The 21,789-nt window shown below is 41.2% G+C and overlaps 1 protein-coding gene across 3 annotated transcripts in view; it reads left to right on the top strand.

Moving 5' to 3' along the window:
* Nucleotides 1–21,572, top strand: part of MPPED2 (metallophosphoesterase domain containing 2) — a 107,453-nt gene extending 85,881 nt beyond the window's left edge. For all 3 annotated transcript variants that reach the window (XM_082057894.1, XM_082057896.1, XM_082057895.1), the window contains exons 5-7: nt 15,212–15,327; nt 17,973–18,086; nt 21,364–21,572. In XM_082057894.1, coding sequence (XP_081914020.1) covers nt 15,212–15,327; nt 17,973–18,086; nt 21,364–21,482 — 349 coding nt within the window. In that variant the 3' untranslated portion in view covers nt 21,483–21,572. The remainder of the gene's footprint in view (nt 1–15,211; nt 15,328–17,972; nt 18,087–21,363) is intronic.
* Nucleotides 21,573–21,789: the final 217 nt, after the last annotated feature.

Genomic DNA, 21,789 nt, shown 5'->3' on the forward strand with positions numbered 1-21,789 from the left:
GGGCAAAAGTAAATGCTCACATTTGTCAGGCATGGTTCGTTGCAGAAACCAGCTCTGTTGTTTCCTTGTGCCTTTGCTCATCTGTCATTGTGGCAATACATAGTGACATTTCAAACTGCTAGCATGGAAATAAGATAAAAAGTGTTTGGGACAACTGGGAAATTTCATTTAGACAGAATGTCAGACCCTAGTCTCCAGTGAAAATACTGTAGGTTTACCATGTCCAGCTTTGCGATATCATTTGATGTGAAATTAAATCAGAGGCCAGCCATGAGCAGGAGGGCAGTTGAGCCTGTTCTGTTTTAGTTTGTCATACAATTCTGGTACTCCTGATCTCCATTTCTTACAAAAGTTACAATATCTAAACAGTTATAAAGGTGTTTTGAAAGCGTGATTCCCACAGAAATGTCTTTTAATTCCTTACATTACCTTGAAGTTTGAAAAGTGTAAGTCTATAAAAACCTTTCTCTGGCCTTCATTGTTCTTGTGGGTCGAGTTCACACTGGCTACCAGTTATTTTGCTTTGCACTGTAACCTAACACTGGTATTTCAGGACAAATAGGCACCAGCGCGGCTCCCGAATTGGGTGAGTTACATGTATTCATAAGCCGTTCCATTCATTTCTCTGACACAGAAAAAAGGGTAGGGCTGCTTTCATCCCGCTGCCAACCCTTTTATCTCTAAAGAATCAAATTTCAGGAAACCTTTCTGCCTAGGTCAAAATTTCAAAGCTATCCTGTAATATTTAAAAAGTTTAGCATCTTAATTCTCATCATTTTAAGGGGAATGTTTCTTTTCCCGCTGTGAAGACAAAACAAAGCAGCCTCCCCAAAACAAAACAGAAAGCAATGAGAAAAACTGAAGCAAAATGCAGATTTGGAGATGTGGGGGTTAGTAAAAATGTGTTTAGTGTTACTTCACTTCCTACTATTCAGGACAGCACATTGTTAGAACTGATGCAGTGTTTATACACATTGTGGTTGTGGCTGTAGTCGGGGCTATTGTTGAAGGATGTTATACGGACATTTATCATAGTGTGTCAGTAAACCCATTGTAAAAACGTCCCGGCAGTTAAATGAGTCTTAGATTTAATGAGGCTGTAAGAAAGGACCTGTTTTTTTTACCATACTGTAAATAAGGTTCCTATAGCAATGTCATTGGGATTAACATGTAGATTTTTCTTTTGTTTCAAAATAAGAGCACTATCTCCATGAAGTTAGGCAGGGGATTTAAAGAATACACTTCCACAAAGCCTTGGAAGAAATAGTTCCTTGGTCACACTCCAGCTGCATAATGATACCAAATGAAGGTGTGACATTGTAAAAAATTCAGACCTCCCCCCCAAATAAACTAATAGTACAACCTAGGTAATAAGATCCTAACACTAATAAAATACGTTATTAATGGCTAAGTTATACCTTGTCAATGGCAGAAAAACCTTCTTTAATACTTTTTTAAAAGATACTGACTTAACATAGTTCCAAATTCGTGTGCTGCTTCATATGCTGGATTGGCTTTAATACATGTTTTTTAACACTGCTGACACTGAGAAATGTGCAAACAAGGCTCCTAACCATTATTAAGATTTTACCCACCAACATTTATTTGTCTTGTAGCTGTGAAAGAGCCATTTAAAGCTCCAAAAGGTAGACATTTGGGCCACGTTTTAGCTTTCTGTATTTATTTTCAATCTGACATATTTCCTGTGAAGTATAGGGGGGCATGCCTTATGTTTAAGTTAGAAAGTATGAAACTGTAGGAGGAAATAAATGTAATTTCAGCCATTGGAAAGAACATTGTCAACAGCCAGAAAATAACGAAGGGAAGAGTCTCTTAATTATTCTTCTTATGTTTCTTTTAGAGGAGGGGTGAATTTTTATCTGTAAAGCTGTAGTTTTGATGATACAGCTTTAAGCAAGTTCTCCCATCAGAGAAGCAGGTCCTGCCCTTCATGACCAGTTCTGATCCCAGCGCTACCGTTCTCAGTCCCCTATTTGTGCTCTTGGGGATTTGAATCCTGTAAAACCAAACAACTTGGAGATACAGTTTTTTTGGACATGGGTGATGTCAATGATCCCATCTCATTCTCACCAGTACCCCCAGAAAGGAGCACAGAGGAGCAGGGAAGGCTCGGGAGCGGGTCTTGCCAGCTTTAAGAGGAAGATCCAGAGAGTGGAGGATTCTGAAGGTAAAAAATAAGAAGAAAAAGATAATTCAGGATGAGGATATTTGCATCCATGGCAGCAGCCATCAACACAACAGCTTTTTTCTTCCACCAAGAAAGATTTTGACCTGGCCAGGGATGTGCATGTCCCATTGGTGTCGCAGGTTCCCCTCCCTTTGGCAGCTCATTTCCCTTCGGCTGCGACATTTGCTGCTGAAACCTTTCCGGGGGCATTGCTGGGGACGTGATTCTGAGTGCTTTATCCTATGAGAGTAGATTCCTGCAGCTCTCGATTTAGAAGGCTATTTAATGTTAGCTCTCTATTCATTTGGAAATAATGGTGTTGGGGGAAAAAAAATTAATTAAAATGGCTTCAGAAAGTAGTTAATTATAAAGCCTACCATGGCCCGAAGTATAAAATACATTGCAGACTGAGAAATCACGTAGGGGTGCATTACTAAAATAATTAATTTAAAATTTTACATATATCACCCACACAGCAAATGCCATGGCTGCTGCTAAAATGAGTCCAGTGCCCTTCAAAAACTGTGAGAATCTCTTCTTTCTCCCACTCACTCCCTTTTAGATGTGCTTGTTTTCCTCTTTACTATGGGCATGCTCTTCGTGTTAAGAACATCAGTTTTGTGGAAAGACTTTGCATAAGAAATAAGGTCTTCACCACGTTTATTTTAGCGTTATCATTGTGTTTTGTGGGGCTGGGGTTTAACTCGTTGAGTGCCTGATCTAACATAGACCCAACTGCTACCTGAGCGTCTAGTGCAGCCTCCGCGTTGATCCAGATCACTTAGAGTCAGCTCTTAAACTGGTCTTAGACCATTTGCAGTCCTGCCAGGCCTCTGAAAGGATAACAGTGATGTAGGGCCACATCGCTGGCCTTATACCACCATGGGATCCCATCAAGGTAATCCTTTAAATTCAGCATTGTTGTACCCAATTGAGCGTTTTTTTTTTTTTTGCTGGTGCCACCTGTGTTTGCCTATGTATGCCAAATAGAAGTTAAATATTTCAAAGCCTCACCTTTAAGTGCAGGAAAATAGCTGGTGGGTTTTGGTATTTGGGGGTGGAGGGGGTGGTTTGGGGTTTGTTGGGGTTTTTTTTGCTGTAGTTTTGAAGGAATGAGAATGTGTGCTGTGCAGGCTCCTGTTTTGTGCTCACATTTAAGCCGTACCTGCTCTCCAGTACCTATCAATATGCTGAGATTCTTGCCTCTTGTCAGTCTTATTTCTAGTTGGTGCAGGTTCTTGACATTCAGCGCTTTATCAAACATAGGCTGCTTGGCACCTATTACCACTGATCTCAGCATTGCTAATAAACAGCAACATCAAGGCCATATTTTCTGGTTCCTGTCAGACCAGTGCTTTCCTGGGTGAAATAAAAGTCCTATTAACATGCTCCTCCTCATTGGCTCTGACAGTTTGATTAATTAGGCCCCCTCTTTAGATGACCTCTGCACTGACACGACAAGGAGGTGAATATAAAATGAATAGTTTGCCCACATAATGGCCTACTGCAAGTTTCATGTTTTTATCAGATCAGGCTGGAGTCCGGGGCCTGTATTAAAACCTACAGTGTACAGCAATATACGGCTGTGGGTTATGAACCGCAGGCTTTACAACATGGTTAAAGAATTAAAACCAAACCAATCCTAGCCGTTCTGATATATTGACTTCTTCTCTAAGAATTAATCTTGCCTTTACTCTTTGGACCATACGATACAAATCTAATTCATTTACATTATCAAATAAAATGACCTTTTGTTTTCAACATTTTTTTTATTGCCAGAAAATACAGTGTGTTAACTCTGTGGTTATTCAGCCTCCCATAAAACACTAATGTAAGCCATTATTCTAGTGCCACTCTATTTAAATGTCAGTCTGCCTTTCTGTTATAAACCACCAGTTCATAGGCTTGTAACTCAGTAAAAAATTTACTTTAGGTCTTTAGGTGAGAACTTGGAATGTGAGCTCACGTCTTTTCTTTGGAAGTGTGTTTTTTAAAAATATGAGTATATACGATCCCAGGGCGTGAACACGCAATTGTGAACACGTAGCACGGCATTTATGGCACCAGAAGCATCTGGTCGTGCCAGGACGTTGCCCACCCGACGGTGCCTCTGCCTGGGGCTGGTGCCCAAGTAGGAGGCAGCTCAGGCTTTTCGTAAAACCAGGAGTTTTGACTGGTGGTCAATGAGAAAAAATATCTTCCCTACCTCTTTTCTTTTGCTGCTGCTTGCTTGTGCTTAATTATGTTCTATTAACACTCCCTTGAGGGCCATTAAGTGTTGGATGTTGCCTTGGAAAGATGTGGGGGCCAAAATCCTCACTCCATCTGGGTGAGAACTTTAAGGAGCATGAACAGCATTTTGTTGATGGGGTGGAGTCACTGGTAGTGAGGTAAAATATGTTGGTTTCTAACTGAATTTTTCATGTTAGTTCTTTTCACCAAAGAGTCAAGTTAGCTCTCATTCAGTCTGTGGCAGTCTGCATCTCCCACAAATCTCTTTGAAGGGACAATAGGAAGGTGGATGAGCCTAAAATTAAATGTTGTGTAAACTGACCTGCATGTAATCTGAGCGCCTTGTTTAATGATCTTGAAGCTAACAAAAGCAAGTGACCCATGCTTAAACAGATCCTTTTCAATTAAAGTAATGCTCCTTTTCCCTCTGTGAAGCCAAATGCTCTCTGCAGTCTTTTGAGCAGCTTCTACTTCATTTATGACCCTCATTTGTTGTTTTTTTTTTCTCAGTCTCTTCTGTCATTTTTTTCTTTGTGCTCATCTGTTGATCAAGTAACTGCATTACTTTAATTGATTTGCTAAATTGGCTCGTACATAAGACAGCTCCTCCAGGTAATAACCTGAAAATATTAGCTTATATTACTGGGATCATGTTTGAGAGCTACAGCAGCTGGAGTTTTCATTGGTTTTGTGAGTGCATCATGCTGCTTCTTCAAGTTATTGGTTGGACTCCTGACAGAGCAACAGGAGATAAATATATTTTTAGACATATACATATATATATATATATATACATACACATGCACAAGTTGTATGCATGTAGTCTCAGGTATAGGATTTTTGTATGTGTGAACTTTGTTTGCATACGAGTCTCCTGAGGTCGCCTGAGCTGAGTGAGAAGGTGTGATGTGCGTTTGATACCCATAAACACCCCCCCCGTTTCCCAGATTACTTTTGTTTTTTAGTTTCTTCATTGACAGAATTACAGAATTTGACAAATTAAGTAGCAATGGTTTTGGATGAAGACTGGACAGGAGTTACTAACTTTCCCTTCCTGCAGACCCCAAAGTAGGATCACAGTTTTGAGTAAAGGTGAGATTTTGAGTAGGCCAGATGTTAAATTTCTGCACAAAGCAAAGTCTCTAATAAATCACAGTATCACAGTATGTTTGGGATTGGAAGGGACCTTAAAAGATCGTCTAGTCCAATCCCCCTGCTGGAGCAGGAACGCCTGGGTGAGGTCGCACAGGAACATGTCCAGGCGGGTTTTGAATGTCTCCAGAGAAGGAGACTCCACAACCTCTCTGGGCAGCCTGTTCCAGTGTCTGTCACCCTCACTGAGAAGTTGTTTCTTCTCAAATGTAAGTGGAACCTCTTGTGTTCCAGCCTGATCCCATTACCCCTTGTCCTATCATTGTTTGCCACTGAGAAGAGCCTGGCTCCATCCTCATGGTACTCACCCTTTATATATTTATAAACATTAATAAGGTCACCCCTCAGTCTCCTCTTCTCCAAACTAAATGAAGAAATTGAACCAAATCTGCATATATTTTAAATAAATGACATTTCTTAAAACTTATAATTAAACAGTAAACCAGTATTATTGCTTAAAGTCCAGCCATGATATTTTATACCATACCTAAATAAGCATCGATTATGACTCTGGAAACTCTTTGATTGTTTTGGCTGTTTTCATCTGGTCAGCGAGGGTAAGTGACCTGACATGCAGCTCCAAGAATAAGCTGTAACGGAAGGTAGCGCAGACTTCAAACAAACAAGAAACGCTGGAGCATCCTGTGGCCTAATTATAACAAAGTGTTTCCATTCTTTTCTGTAAATTTTCAGAAGATTACGTTACCAGTTCCTACAATTAAACATCATGAGCATGGAAGGCAAATACATGTGAACCTCATTTGGTTTTCTTACCAGGCATTCTGGAAAGTTTCAGTTTTGTCTTGAAGAATGCTAAGCTGTGTTTTGAGCAAAACATAACTTAAAATAGCAGTGGTATTTATAAATAAACAGCACCACCTGGCAATAAACAATCTCAGTGTCTGATTTTAAATCATGGGAGTAGATAGAATTAATTGGCGTATTGTTAAAGGCTAATAGTGAAAATCATGGCAGCATTCTGTGTCTGCCACTCCATTCACTTTAAGCAAGTCACTTAGGCATATATTTTGGCAAATCTATTCTTGGTGTAGTCAGCCTAGTTCTCCGCAGTCCCTCTATAAACAGTGCTCTATCTCGATCATTCTGAGGCCAATTAATTACTACTTGCACTGGAAAGGATTTTTTCAAAAGCCTTTGAGTTCCTGTGATTGTGAGGCAGGTTTGTACTTAGTGGGGGTTTTTTTGCTTGTTTTTTACTTTTGAGAAACAACAAACTGCTTTGTTAACTCTGGAAATTAGACCGGGAAAAGCAAGGGGAACCGCGACATCCAGAACATAAGGACACAGAGACCAAAATCTTTTCATCTTGGTGCTACATGCTAGAGCATGGAGGTTACATGGAAAGCTCTAAAGCAGTGCAAACCCAAGACCTAAGTTTAGCTCTGATGTAAACCTGCTGTTTGAGAGACTTTATAATTCACCTTAATTTTGAGTCCTTTTTAGGTGCGTACTAACCATAGTGATTAAAAGAAATGGTGTTGGGTTTCATTCCCAAGGTGGCTCAAAACATAGATGTGACATCTAGTCGGCATTCCTGTAAGCATCAAGCGGGAAGAAGTCTGTTGTTTTCAGGGGGTTATTTTCAGAGAACAACAGAGTGAGAAAAATGTATTTCTTTCAGGTAGCCCCGCTGTTGCTTTTTCCTCCATCATCTGTGGTTGGGGTTTGCGCTCTGGCCTATCCAAGTAGTGATACCATCTGCTGTTCCCCTTCAGTTGTTAGTCAGGGTTGGAGCAGACGGCCTACAAGCACTGGAGCTGGTCCAAGGGCTGATGACAGGTGATTTGGGGAGGCTGTGGTCCCTCTGGGCAGCCCTGGCCTGCTACAAGGGCTCGGTGGCCAAAACTGATCCTCTGGGAGAAGAATCACCTTTCATGTTGATGTCATTAAGTTACACATATGAAGAGCAGTACAGGTTGCAGATGCAGAGTTACGTAAAGATGCTGAAACGCTACATAAAAATATGTATCTGTAATTCCTGTGTTTTGTGGCGTTGGCGTTTATTAATGAATAAGGGATCATGCTGTTCTCTGACCAGCAAAGCCTTTTGGAGGAACTACAGAAACTCTCTGGTGATGCTAAAGAATTCTGTTTTAAGTAGCATTTGAAAACATGCGGTTTCTAGAGGCTGTTTCTTAGGAGCAAGAACCAAATTCACCAACAGGGCAGGGAGGCATAACTTCTTTCAAGCGTTTTATTTGTTATGCTAATTCACACCTGGCAACGTTATTTTCACAATGCATTGAAATGTAGCTTGCTTGTTTTAAAGGGAGCTGTCTTTCAGTTAGTATTTTCCAAATGCTGCTTCTATAAATATATAAAATATTCAACAGAAATATACTGGATGTAGTTACACCTGTACAGATTTTGCTTTTTTACATGTTGAACACATGCATATGCTGGTGGATCAAAAATATGCCCACATACGTGTGTGTTGGATGAGAGGTCTTCCCTTCCTTTTTGCTTTTGCTTCACTTCGTGTTGTCGTTGCAGAAACAGAGCTACTAGTAAAACCCTCTGCCACATCTGAATGTGTTGGAAGCTTTATCAGTTCACATATCCTGCATGGATAAAAGAGCAATGTATAAAATTAATTCAAGATGTAATACAACTAGTGGATGCAGTGTGGGAATGAAGGGGAGAATGTGCCCGCTCTAGAATGAGAAGCAGTTCTGGAAATTGGTCCAGAATCGGTTAATTGGCCTGAGCTGTTCCCATCACCAAATGCACAGTGATGTACATATTGTATGGACCCAGCTGAGGCTGGTGGTACCTTAGACCAAGTCTGTCCTTCAAGCCATCCTGACCCATCCGCAGCACAGAAAGACGCGAGGTCTGATACTTCTCTTACTAGGCCTTTGTGGTTCTGTTCTTGTTAAAAGTAGAATGAAATTAGCCCTTGAGTCAAGTTTAAATTATTTTCATATTTTTGGGATATTAAAATATCTCCCAGATCTCATTAAGCAAAGCCCTAAATAAAATAATCGCAATACAGCTGGGGATTGGATAACCTCTCAAGATTTGGAGGAAATTTCCTCTTTGATGAGCAATTCAGCTCCTTGAGCAAAGGTTGCCTGAGTCATAAACCTTAAAAATTCATCTACTTCATTCTTCTCCTTTCTAGTATGTGCTGGTTTCCTGGTGTTGTCCCCTCCTCTGCTTCACTGTATATTCTTTCCCTGTCCTCAGGGGCCCCTGTGCTTTGCATCCTGCTGTCCTCCCTGTCTTGTGATCTTCCAGGACGTTGCTGGCATTGTAACCTCCTGCACGTCTGCTCCTTTGGCCTCAAGAGTCTGAAACGCTGGCATGTTTTTGTATGTGTCTTTATGCAACCTCCTTCTTTATTCTTTTTGGTTTTTTAAAGTCTTCTCCACAGAAGACAAATTGTGGTGCTCTGGTGTTGTTAACTCAAAATATGTGAACTGAGCAGAAGTTTTACATTCCTCCGCCAAAACGTACCACTAGCCATTCAAGACAGAAGATGCCAGTGGTTGGTATGGGCCATCAGAGAAACCAAGCACTGAAAGGTATCCACAGAGGTCCTGTTAATTAGATTTGGAGACCAGAGCTCAGTTGAACTGCAAGACGCATAAGGGATTGCTTTTCATATACTGTTTTCCGTCTGTATGGATGGCTAAAGCCGCACTTCTGTATCTTTCCCTATTTCAGGTCATAATCGAGTTCCATCCATGGAATATCCTGGATGGCAGCAGCTCGTTCTTTTACACTCTCAGAGATCCAAGCACATTCCAAGCTAAAACCTCTGTTGACCAGTTGGTACAATCTGAGGTAGCAACTGAGCACAGCTCGGTGCAAGGGCTGTTCCAGGTCTCACTAGCTGGTGGTCACAGGGTGGTTGATGCCACTTTCCATTGTGAAGGAGGCTGCTTAGTGGAGAATAGGCACCCTGTGGACTCTTTCCCTCCAAACACACTGGGGCTGGGGGGTTTGTTTCTCAAATATTTTGTCATTTAAACAACCAGCAAGTGTTTAGCATGCAGTTGTAGTATGTCAGTTGAGAGAGACATAAGACCTGCAAAAAAAAAAAAAAGCAGTCGCTGTTGAGGCTTCAGGTTTTTGTAACGTTGTAAAAATAGCAAGAACTATGTTTTCCAGACTTCCTGAGTCCTGTGCAGGGCAGTAATAAGGAGATATATACAGTAACGCGGCTAACACAATCAAAGTACTGGTAACCCACTTTTGTGAGAACTTTGGGGCTTCAAAGATGCAGGGTAAACAAAATCTCAAGGAACCAGACCCCGTGGCGCATCTTTTCGTTGCGTATTGTTGACCCCACTTCCTAAATGGAACACTGAGACACAGCAGGTCAGTGCTGGTGGGAATGAAATGCAGCTTGAGGCACCTGACTGTGCCTTTTACTGATAGCACATTACATCTCTTGAGCACATTTAGGAAATTATTTATTCACCCTTTAAGATTTCCTGGTTGTTGCGACATTATGAAAAAAGTATTTGACTATTCACTATAATAAAGAGCTGAGCTTAACAACAACAACAAAAAGCTTTTGTAGCATGGAAAACAAGTTTCAGAGCCTTTATAGGAGCTCTTGTATTATAAAATGTGCTTCCTTAATACATTGTGCACTTGCTCTGCTCAGCCTTTTGTTTCTGTAATGACACACGCTCTCCTCTGCCTCACACCACGGTCCCTGTCTGTTTATCCCCAGTGTCTGTGTATCCCCATGGTCCCTGTCTGTGTGTCCCTGTGGTCCCTGTCTGTGTATCCTCACTGTCTGTGTATCCCCACGGTCCCTGTCTGTGTATCCCCACTGTCTATGTATCCTCATGGTCCCTGTTTCTGTATCCTCACCGTCTGCGTATCCCCACGGTCCTTGTCTGTGTGTCCCCACAGTCCCTGTCTGTGTATGGCCACTGTCTCTGTGTCCCCATGATCCCTGTCTGTGTGTCCCCACTGTCTTTGTGTCCCCACAAGGCACGTTCTGCCCAGGGGCTGAATGGAGACGGGCACGTGTGGGCTGCTCTGCCCGGCAAACGTTTGTTTGGGGCAGAGGGAGGAGGACTGAAAGGCTTTATTTTCTGTCCACAAAGGTCACTGTTTTGCTGTTTCGTTTTGTTTTCCCCCCTTTGCGGTTTGTTCTTTGCTGTAGCTTTCATCTGCGGCTGTAATAGATACTTTGGGGATACGTCCTGTAACTGAACGAGTTGAGGAGCATGTATCCATGTCCTGTCCCACTGTTTTTGTTCTGTTAATGGAACTGTCTCCTGCGTGAACCAGCTCTGGGTGTTCAGTTTGAATGCTGACAAAAATAAAGAGCATTTCATTATTGTTACTAGTTGTGTAGAAGCGCTCCCTGCTGTGATGCCTTTTAGACACCCCCTCGGCTGTTGTCTTGTGCAAGGAAAGAGATTTTTGCCTCCTGTGCACTTTACTCATTGGATTAAAGATAAAATTGAAGCTTTCCATAAAGACTTGGTAGCCTTAAAAATGAATGAATACATGAGATTAAAAACCCGTGAGGTAATTTATTTTTTCTAATCCTGTTTAGAAGTAACGATTGAAATAAATGGATTTACTGGTGAGAGTAAAAGAAAAACCTGAATCTAAAAGGTCTCATTGTACATTTTCCTTTTGAATTGTTGAACTCTGAGGATCAGGTAATTAAATCCATGAGCCAGAGAAGAGAACGAAGTAGTAGGAGATACCATCCTTAAAAAATGTTAAAGTTCCAGAAGGAGTTTAAATGCCTGTATCACCTGGATGAACTTGGCCATGACTTTGTCTCCTATTTCCACATGTGACTGTGTTGCTTCTGAGGTGCGGTTGTGGTTTTGTGTCACAAAACAATGCTCCGTCACTGCACTTTTTTTTTAATGAATAGTAAAATGGTAAAACCATACAAAGTTGCTTTGGAGAAGAGAGATCAGATCATGTGCTGAAGAGGCAGCTCTGCCTTTGCACACAGATGGATTTGTGCATCTTGTCAGGGGGTTCTCCCAATGCCCCTGCAAAGGGGGGGAGTGAGGGTTGTTGGAAGCTCAAGATCCCCTCCTCCTTGGTATTATGTCAAGTGATGTCTGTGTCTCTCGCAGCACAGTGTGTGAAGATAATAACACAGCCTACTGCCCAAGCATTCTTTTAGTCGCAGAAAATGTAACTTCCAAGACGCCAGGTGCAGGGGGATCTGTGGGGATTCCTGCGGAGAAATGAAGAACTGACGGGGGTAACGATGGGCCAGGTGTCTGCCTTTCCGGAGGATATTCCCTGTGTCACATCTGGTGCCAGCGTAGCTGCCAGCCCTAAATGATAAGTTAGCTTTGCTGTCAGGAGAGCCGGGGATCAGGAATCAGCGTGATGGTTTGGTGGCAGGTGAGGGATGCTGCGTCGTGCGGTTCTGATGAGCGGAGGCTCAATTAGGTTCTCCTGGACACAGGCTGACACGCCGGGCAAGCGGGACCTGCATACAAGGGAGCGTTCTGGTCCGTCAAATGTAAAATGACAAAATCATTTGTAATCCCTCATTACTAATCCCTGTGGGTTTTATGTGCATGCCTCCCATGTGGCATTATTCAACATTATTTTCTTGCCAGCTACTTAAAAATGAAGTACACTATTAATGTGCTTAGGAGTTAATGGAAATCTTAAGCTCAGAACTTCATAGGAAGGAGAACTAGGTCAGATCTTAAATGTGGGGACTGAAGACTAAGTAGCCTTTACTAATTATTTGCACCTGATTGGAACTTACACAGGTGGATACAGCCCAAGTTCTTAATGGATGTTTCTTCCTATGTTTCTTCCTATACTGTGGTTTCTCCCAGTAAGTAACCAGCTCGAGAATGTATTGCAGAAGGCACGTAACTACGTGCACAGTTTTTTGCCTCTAAATTATTTAGAAGTTGAGAACGACTCTATTTAACTCTTAAAAAGGGCACTAATAGGAGTAAAAAGTCCCTATCTGATATCCCCATGGCAGGACGCTGCCTGCCCAGGCTTTGTCTCTCCCACACGCATCTAAAGTTTGCTGGGGGTGAGCAGCTCCTCACCTGTCCCCTCATGGGATTCACAGCACATCAACTCTGTTTTATCTGCGCTGCAACGCGGCTTAGTGCAAACACGGGGTGACCTTCCCTGCGATCTCATCTAAACCTGAATCTGTGCCATAAAGCTGCTTTTCTCTTCTCAGTGGTGTCCTGAACATCTCTTTCCTCTTGGCGTTCAGGCAAGGCCTGAGCTGCCTCAGGGGGCCGGTGACTCTCGGTTTGCATTTTTGGGGCGCAGCGCTCTCATTAAACATGTAGAACAGGTTCATGTTTTAAATGCCTGCACCCTAAATCCGTAATCCAGGCGTTCTTCCAGTTGTGCCATCTCTTCTCCCCAGTTTATTCATTTCGAATGAAAATATTTGGTGTATTAAAGAAGTACTTGACCGTATTTTCTGTGCACATGCGTCACATGGAAGGTTTCTGCAAAGTTTTCTTACAAGTGGATTCCCATGTGGTGCCTGTTAGTCACAGCTAATTACAGAGGCTGGTGAATGAAGAATATATAGGAGATCAGGTTCCTCTCCTCCTCCCCCAGTGCTTCAGAAGAAAATAAAATAGAAAAACCTGCAGACAAATCCAAGTTTTTCTGTGGCTGTAGTCTCTGAAGAGCTCCAGACACATCAGAGATGTGGTTTCACATTTCAGGTTTAACTATGGTGTAATAACTACAGTATTATCTGCAGGAGAAATGCAAGTGGGGAAAGAATCATTAATTGACAGAGAAAAGTTCAACCAATGTGCTGTGTGTTTGGTTTTTTAAGCAGCCAAATGTTTAGCCGAACCATTATTTTAACTTTTAACTGCAGCCCTGAAGGTTACGATTATCTTGATATGTTAAAACTTAGGAACATTATAGGGAAGGAAATTTAGATCTGTGTTTCAGAAAGGTCAATCACAGAAAAGCAGAAACACATGTGATTTAGCTAAAGCTGAGACACATGGTTCAGTTTTAATTCAGTTGCCTACAAACCTGTGAGGTACGCTGACCTTACTTTACCACGTATTAACTTCTTTAAGTGTTTCAGTGGGTGCAGAATAAGCCAGCAGTGAGAGGTGGAATTTCATTGCTACACATATGAAGAATCCAGAGCTCACATAAAACGTCTAACATTTAATTTTCCTGCCTTTTGTTAGCGTTCATCTGACAAGTCTGCTAGGTTGAACAATTTCTTGTGTATGTGTAGTGTAAGTACTAGCTCAGTAGGACTACATGGGATATGTCTATTATTTGTTACTAAGCACCAGTGACCTTCCTGCTCTTGTATTATCAGCGCCTGCTGTTTTCTCATGCTGCCGATGGTCAGGAATTCAGACCATACTTATAATTGGGTGTATACTCTTCAAAGTATTATCTCCAGAAAACAAAATAATTTAATTACAAAAAAATCAAACTCAGAGATGCAATCTCAGCAGGACATTTCCACTTAAATGTGTGTTTCAGGCTAAAAGAATGCATAATTTAGAGGGTGCAGGAGGCAGATTGCATAGTGAAATGATGTAGGGCTCTTAATGTCTCTCTTTTAACAAGTATGCTTTTCCTTAAGGTTGGTTTGTTGGTGGTTTTTGGTTTTTTCTTCCTCCAATTTTAATCTTTTATCTTCAGAACTCTCAGGAAGGTGGCACAAAATGATGAGGGCTAGGATAGGACTATCCTATCTGGAAAATGGAACAACCCAGTTTAAATCTGTTGCTTGAGCTCTGGGAAACACACACACGGATTAAAACTCTTAAAATCAGTACAGTCCTAACAGCTGTATAAAAAGTTGTTAGTAAAAGGTGTGAATATTATATTATCTCTTCAGAACAATTGGTCAGTGGACCTACCTGTTAAGGAAAGGTTTATTATAATATACCTGCATCATAATGATTCAGTTTGGGTGTTATACATTGAAAAACTACCCCTAGGAGGTCCACTGTCCATCACCATGTGCTTGGGTTGGTGGATAAGCTGGTGTTTCAGAACAAGATGCAACGGTGAAGGAGACCGAGGATCTCAGTTTTCCTTAAGAAATACTAAATGGGTTTTAAAGTATAAGGTCGCTTTAAAAAGTCATTGCGACACTAAATATTGTTTGATCGTGACCTCTAGGAGGCTTGGGGATTCAAAGCCAAGTTACGTGACAGTGTTCTGATATTACAAGTGCTAAGAAGGAGCAAGTTTGAGTTGTGTATAACAGCATGGTACAGCTTTACTGCTGGCCTGTAGCCCACCGGCTGCCTTGTGCTGCCAGAAATTGTCTCTTGCCTCCAAAAAACTTAAGAGAATTTTGTCTGTTTTGGTAGGTAACATGAGGCAGGAATTCTTATGTCTGAACATCCCCAAACTTTGGAAAAAAGTTTTAGTCTTAGACTTTTTCCTTTCTCTCTGTTGGATAAACACCCCAGGGCTGAATACTCTTGAAAGAGCAGAGACTATTAACCTAAACTCAAACATATATGTGTATATCCAAACCAGTTTGGTTTAGAGGCATCCTCTTCAACAAGGCTGTCTGCAAGTAATCTCTGAAGCACGGAAAGTATTTTAATTCAGAAAAATTGGAGAAGGGAAGGGATTTTTCTTTTACACTGATGCAGTTAATCTTATTTTCCCCCAAAGGACACCGTGGTTTAATGGATGGGGCTTTAACCTACCCAGAGGTCAGTCTTTGCTAGACAAGTGGAACCTTATTCCTGAGGGAATTGATATACTAATGACACATGGACCTCCCCTTGGTAAGTGAAACAAAAGCTGCGTGTGATTTTTTGCATGAGAATTTTACTTTTAAACTAAGCAAAATTAATAATGCTATAATCTATACTGTAATTGCAGCCTAACTCAAACTTACGGAAGAATCGTAAAGTGATGATTGGGATTAGCAGATATGTTGAGCTTCCTGGTATTTTTAAATAAAAGTTACATTTTTTTTCTTTAGCTCAAGCAAAGGAAGATCAAATATCTCATTCCATAGGCATTAGAGTTCTGCATTTTATTTAAGCACAGTATTCAACTGACAAACAGTTTCCAATCTCATATGATTTTTTCAGACATTGACTAAAACTTTTTAAAACATTTTCCCGCTATAGTGACATGTTTTCTTAAGGTTTTAGAGTGTGCACTCAGGGGTGTGTGGTCACATATTCGCCTTGATAATTTTCTTGGAAACAGCATATGTAACAGTATTTTTAAGGATATTAATTGGCTTGTAACAAATTTGTGAAGGGTCAAAATTGTTCTCAGTTAGTTATTCCTTACTCGAACTAATGTCAGATGAGCACAAGTATATGAACACATAACTTGTTTGTTCATTAATTAGTTGCAGTTTTTCATTTAGTTAAATTTTGCTTGCTTCGTAAATGTGAGCAATTCACTGGCTACCATTTCAATTCTCAACTTTAAGTTCTAAACTAAGTTCTGATGGTCTCAAAAAGACACTACCAGGATCATTCAGCAGAGGCAGGAGCGCTCAGTTTTGGCATATCTAAAGTTACTGAAGCCCACACTAAAACCATTTGAAAATTCCTACTATGTTTTCCCTGCCCTGTTCCCCACAAGATAGAGAAAAGCAGTAAACTGTATGTGATACTAAGGCACAGTGTGGCAAACAGTCTAGGGCCATATTTTAAATATTTCAGTTGGTTTTGCAACAACTAAACATCAACCTTTTATAAATATGGTTTATGGGGATAAGAAAGTGTCAATCTTCTCCTCATTACTGTTAGTAGACTGGGAATTTTCAGGATTTTGGTAAGCTCTTGAAATCCAAAGGGTCGCATCAACACATGATCACATGAAATCACCGACTTTTGGGGTACTAGTGAATATAAAATCAATAAAAACGTCTCAGAATTGCAAGGTGCCATGATAACCCAGCATTTAGGTGCTGCCGGGCTGGCTCAGTGCTCTCGTAGAGCTTCTCTGTGACCGCGGAGCCAGGAATTCGTGCATGTTTATGTTTCGTATCACAATTAAGAGCCAGCAATCTAAGCGGGGCAGGGGAAATACAGAAAGTTTTTGACCAGCAATGTACTTACCACTCCTTTTATATCCTAGTTACTCTTTTCGTACTACTTGGAGAATGTTATATGAGGATCTGCAGATTCTCTTTAATCTTACTAGAGCGACCAGCATGCTGTGTTAAAAAAGCAGAGATGCACCATCCCCTGACAGCGAAGTGCACCAGATATTGAAAAACAACACTTTTGAACAGCATTCTTTTAATCTGCTTCTTTTTCCCAAAGAAGCAAAAAACCCCACGAGCGTGGTTATAATGTTTCATGGGTGCAGTTCTAAATGGGCTGCTAATCCATCTGCTCTGAATTGGGTTCATATAGTAATACTGTGACGCTGCAGACACTAATGAGTGCTTTAATTGAATAAACGTACTTAAATTTTGGTTTTGATGGGGAGAATGAAGTTCAGTTTCAAAAGGTTGTCGCTGTATTTTAACTGCAGACACATATTAGGTGATACTACTATGCCTAAAAGGAGGGGGTCTAGCTCTCAGCCTGCATGGTAATATTGACAAAATACTGCTTTTAAGATTAGGTAAATATTAGCGGATGTAGAACCGTAACTGGACTCTCTTGTTTTCTCCAAAATTCGGTCAAGTTCATGTCACAATATGTTTTTACCACCTGGGATAAACTTGGCACAGGGTGTAATTACTTTAAAGTCGGTAGGACGGTGCTGCAGTTGGATGTGGCTCCTGATTTCCCATTTACTCCTCCTCATTCATCTTGCCTGCTGATCCTTATCAGTGCTAGTCCAGGCAGCCGACTCCTCTAATAACTGATGTCAAGTTTTGTGCATTTTCCCATATTTTCTGTAGGACTGACTGGCAACATAGTCAATTAGCACCAGCTTGTTGAAAGCTATTTATCTACATTGCTTGTTGGTGACCAGAGACTCAGAAGTAAGCTGACATTTGCAGACCGTGGCAGTTTGTGGGAGACTGTATTTTAAATCTTTGGGCTGACAGAGGTATCAAATCATATATAAGCTGGTGTTCCTGAGATGTTTTGTTTCTGGAGTGATTGTGGGAAGCCGGCTGCTTTAAGGGCAAGGGGAAAGGGAAGAAAAATCGGCAGCAGTGCCGGGAATAAATGTCCCAGGGTTTCAAGGTGGAAGATGAGTTTAAACCCATAGTTTAAAAAACCAAATCACATCCAGAAAAATATTAATGCGGATGAGGAAGGAAATTTTAAGGAAGACAAAGTGACAGTGAAACATTTCTTAAAAGCCGTTGTGTGCTTTAATGGGGAGGTTACGACTAGAGATAATGTAATAAACCTTCCGTGATTTATGACTTCCTGAAAGACTACGTGAAACCTTACCTGAATAGCGAAAATTAACCGTATTGATTGCGTTTTGCCTTCAGGTTTTCGAGACTGGGTTCCAAAGGAGCTGCAGAGAGTGGGTTGTGTGGAACTGTTGAACACGGTGCAGAGGCGAGTACGGCCCAAACTCCATGTGTTTGGTGGGATTCATGAAGGTAAGGAGCAGCTGCTCCCCTCTTCCAGCTCAGGCTGGTTTCAGAGAAGCGCCTTTCGATGGTGTGTTGCAAAGGATGGATAAGAGCATGTCGGACTAAAGTAGGTAGAGATTTGAGGGGAGCAATTGCACGCAACAGCACTTTGTAAATTTATGCCAGAATTAAAAAAGACTGTTTCAGGAGCATGTGCTACATTATCCACCTACATCTTTCACTGTGCAAAGGTCGTTCTATACAGGTTATTTGAAAGCAATTCAAATTTTGACAAACTTGGGTAGAGAAACAGATGAGATTCCCCACACTTGCATGCCAAAAATGAAAATCATCCCCATTATTCCAAGCACAGGAGCCAAGAAAAGTGCTAGAAAAGAAAAAAATCTAAGACAACTTACTGTCTCAGCTTACCTCCCATAAAATGAGAAAGGAGGGCATCTTGAGTCAGACATCAGGTGGAGAGACTGCCAGAACTCATTTTGCATACATTTCTAAAAGCATCCTGTAATATACAGTGCACACTGTGTATGTAACCTTCCAGCGGTCTCATCTTTTAGAAGAGATATTTCCCCACTGTCAGTACCAGAGCAGGCAGAGTGTGAAGCTTTGGAAACAATAAGCTCAGTTCGTGGCGGTAGAAGAGACAGAGAGATTAAATCCGTTTTGGAGATACTTAAATATTTAATACAATTTTGTAGCTTTCATGTGGCTAAGAGACAAACACTGGGAGTTCTGCCTGAGAGAGAGTGTAAGACTTTGTGACCCTAGAACTCAAAATTCCACATTAAATGCTTTATATTGTCTCCCCTGGAGGTTTCTCCATTGACTCTAATTAGGTTCTCCATAGGCTTAAAGATTTGGAGGACTTCATAAAAGAAAAATAATAAAAGGACAGCTTTCTCAACTAGTGGTGTTGGTTTTTTGAAGCCCTTGTGACTTCATGCAATGAGGTTTTTGCCTGGTCCCTGTAAATGAAGAGTTTACAATGGAAATATTGACATGACCTTAAGTATAGTGGCATGAATAGCAGTCTTTTTATGCACACAGGAAAAGATTGGATATTTTGTATAAATATTAATCCTTGCATATTAAGCAAATATGGCAAAACATGTAAATAGTCTACAGCATTTGTAGGCACATTGGATGATGAAACTTTTAGTTGTAATAGTGTTAAGTAGTGGGAGAGGAAGGTATTTTACTATACAGGATCATTATGATGAGAAAAGCACTGAGGAACCACATGCAGCACCTCTCATCTAAATCTCACAGGAAAGGTGGTTGCACATATTCAAAGTGAGTGTTCAAATATATTCTTACAAGAATGCCAACAAAAAAAGTTTAAATCCTGTTTAGTACTTAATCAGGAGACATGAGAACAGCTTGTTTCAGTACAGAAAGAAATAACCAAGCGTTAGGAGCGTGATCAACTCTGCAATTATTTCTCATCCAGCTCCAGCTGAGGTGAACACGCACCGCATTCCATTAAACGGCGGCTCTACACACATTTTGGTGATGCAGTTTTTTTTCCTGGTTGATAAGCAAGAACAACTGCCAACAAGGTTTTTCCCACCATGAGATGATCTAAATCAAAATTGCCAGTCTAAATAAATAAAGTAATACAGGCGGACAGTGCAGCAATTCTGAAGTGATTACTCTTTCTGATAGACACCGTGGGTAGCTGTATTTATCTTAGCTTTCAGACAGCAGTGATCTGTACTATATCATAATGGTTTAAAAGGAAAACATCATTCCCCTGCGGGTTAGCGATGGGAAGTTCTCTTCCTCCATGAAGCTCTGATTTTTTTTTTTAAATACATTTGGTGCCAAGTCCTTCCGAGATTTTTTTCTAGCTGCTTTGTTAGCATTCTGTGGATGTCAGCTGGAAACAACGGCAAAGCTTTCTCTCACCTTTTGCACTGGTGGAACTGGAGCCCCTGTCTCCTGATCATTGAGAGAATTTCTGCAAGAGCAGAACTTCTGCCTTCTCGGTATCTCTGTAATTTTTTTGTCATCCCTTTTCTCACATCATGTTTGCTGCATGAAGGCTCAGATGTGACTCTATTAATGGGTTGCTATAGTTTGTTCCACTTGCCCTAAAATCACTGGAGTGCACAACCCTCTGTTATGTCCTATTCATTTGCGTTGCTGGCCAGATGTTTAGAAGGTAGAGGACAGTCTTCAGCATCCTGAAACTGGTGCCATAGTGTTGAGGAGTCAAGTCCTTGGCATGCTGAAAACCCTGTGATTAATATTCACTGTTTCTTGCCTTTTTATTTGGGAACGAGTTATTAAGATCCCTTCGTAATGAAAAGCAGTCACATGTTTCACCTTCACCTCCATTTTCTGGTTAAGCTGAGGATCATCCATTGACCTCCAGTGCTTGGTTGTGTTTATAGCAGGAGATTCCTTTCCTCAGTCATGATTTTCACTGGTAGATAACACATGTATATATATATAGATATAAAGTAAATATGTGTGTGTGTGTATTTTTAGCATGCCAATGAGGTTTCGCAAGCCCATGTGAACACCAGTTTGGCAGCCCAGCGATGAGGAACTGGACAAAAAGGGCCAGCATGAGTGAAGCTCACTGGGTTCATTGCCCAGAGAGGGGTTTTTGTAGGTGCGACCAAAGTTACTTCTAAATGATTGAATGGTTTGGGTTGAAGGGACCTTCAAAGCTCACCCAGTGCCACCCCTGCCATGAGCAGGGACATCTTCACCAGCTCAGGTTGCTCAGAGCCCCGTCCAGCCTGGCCTGGGATGTCTCCAGGGATGGGGCATCCACCACCTCTCTGGCCAACCTGGGCCAGGCTCCCACCACCCTCAGCATAACACATTTCTTCCTCGTGTCAAATCTGGTCTTTTTCTTATGACAGAATTTACAGGCATGTAAATTGCAGCTCACTAATTAAGTAATTAGAAAAAGTACGTGTTTGGTTTTGTGGGTTTCTGCTGTATCCAATTGCAACAGAGGATTTTCCCCGGGGAAAATGTTTGGTTGGTCTTTGTGGGTTTCTGCTGTATCCAATTGCAACAGAGGATTTTCCCCGGGGGGGAAGAAGTTTGTACATAAAACAAAAGCGTGAGTTCTTATTTCCGATACACTACATTGTATTTTTTCAATCAAGCCTTTGTGGCAGCTTTCAAAAGCTCGTATCATTTTGAAGGGATTAATTTAATTTTACTCCCAAAGCGTTGATCCCACAACAAGCTTTCGGTGCAGCTGCCCACGGGCAGGATCGTTTCTTTACATTACAGTAAGTGTGACACGTTCTCCCTGCAGGTTACGGCATCATGACAGACGGTTACACCACGTACATCAACGCCTCGACGTGTACAGTCAGCTTTCAACCAACCAACCCTCCCATTATATTTGACCTTCCAACCCCTCAAGGATCATGAAGCACTACTGCACATTTGGAACTGGGGAAGGTCTATAAACTGCCATTTTCTAATTATAAATCTTACATTCTGTTACATGTTTGTTTCTCAATTGGGGGGGGTGGGGTTTGGGGAGAATTTGGGGGAACCACGGAGTTTTTGTTTTACGGTGGGTTTGGGGGGTTTTTTGTTTGTTTTGGTTTCAATTGCTGGTACAAAACAAACAAGAAGAAAAGTTAGAGGTTGTGCTTTTTGGAAATGCAGCATTCATATGAAATTGATAAACCATCGTGAAATTGTAAAATGAATTTCGTTTTCCAATAAATTT

Source organism: Streptopelia decaocto (genome assembly GCF_964273445.1).
Source record: "Streptopelia decaocto genome assembly, chromosome: 7".
Lineage (NCBI taxonomy): Eukaryota > Metazoa > Chordata > Aves > Columbiformes > Columbidae > Streptopelia > Streptopelia decaocto.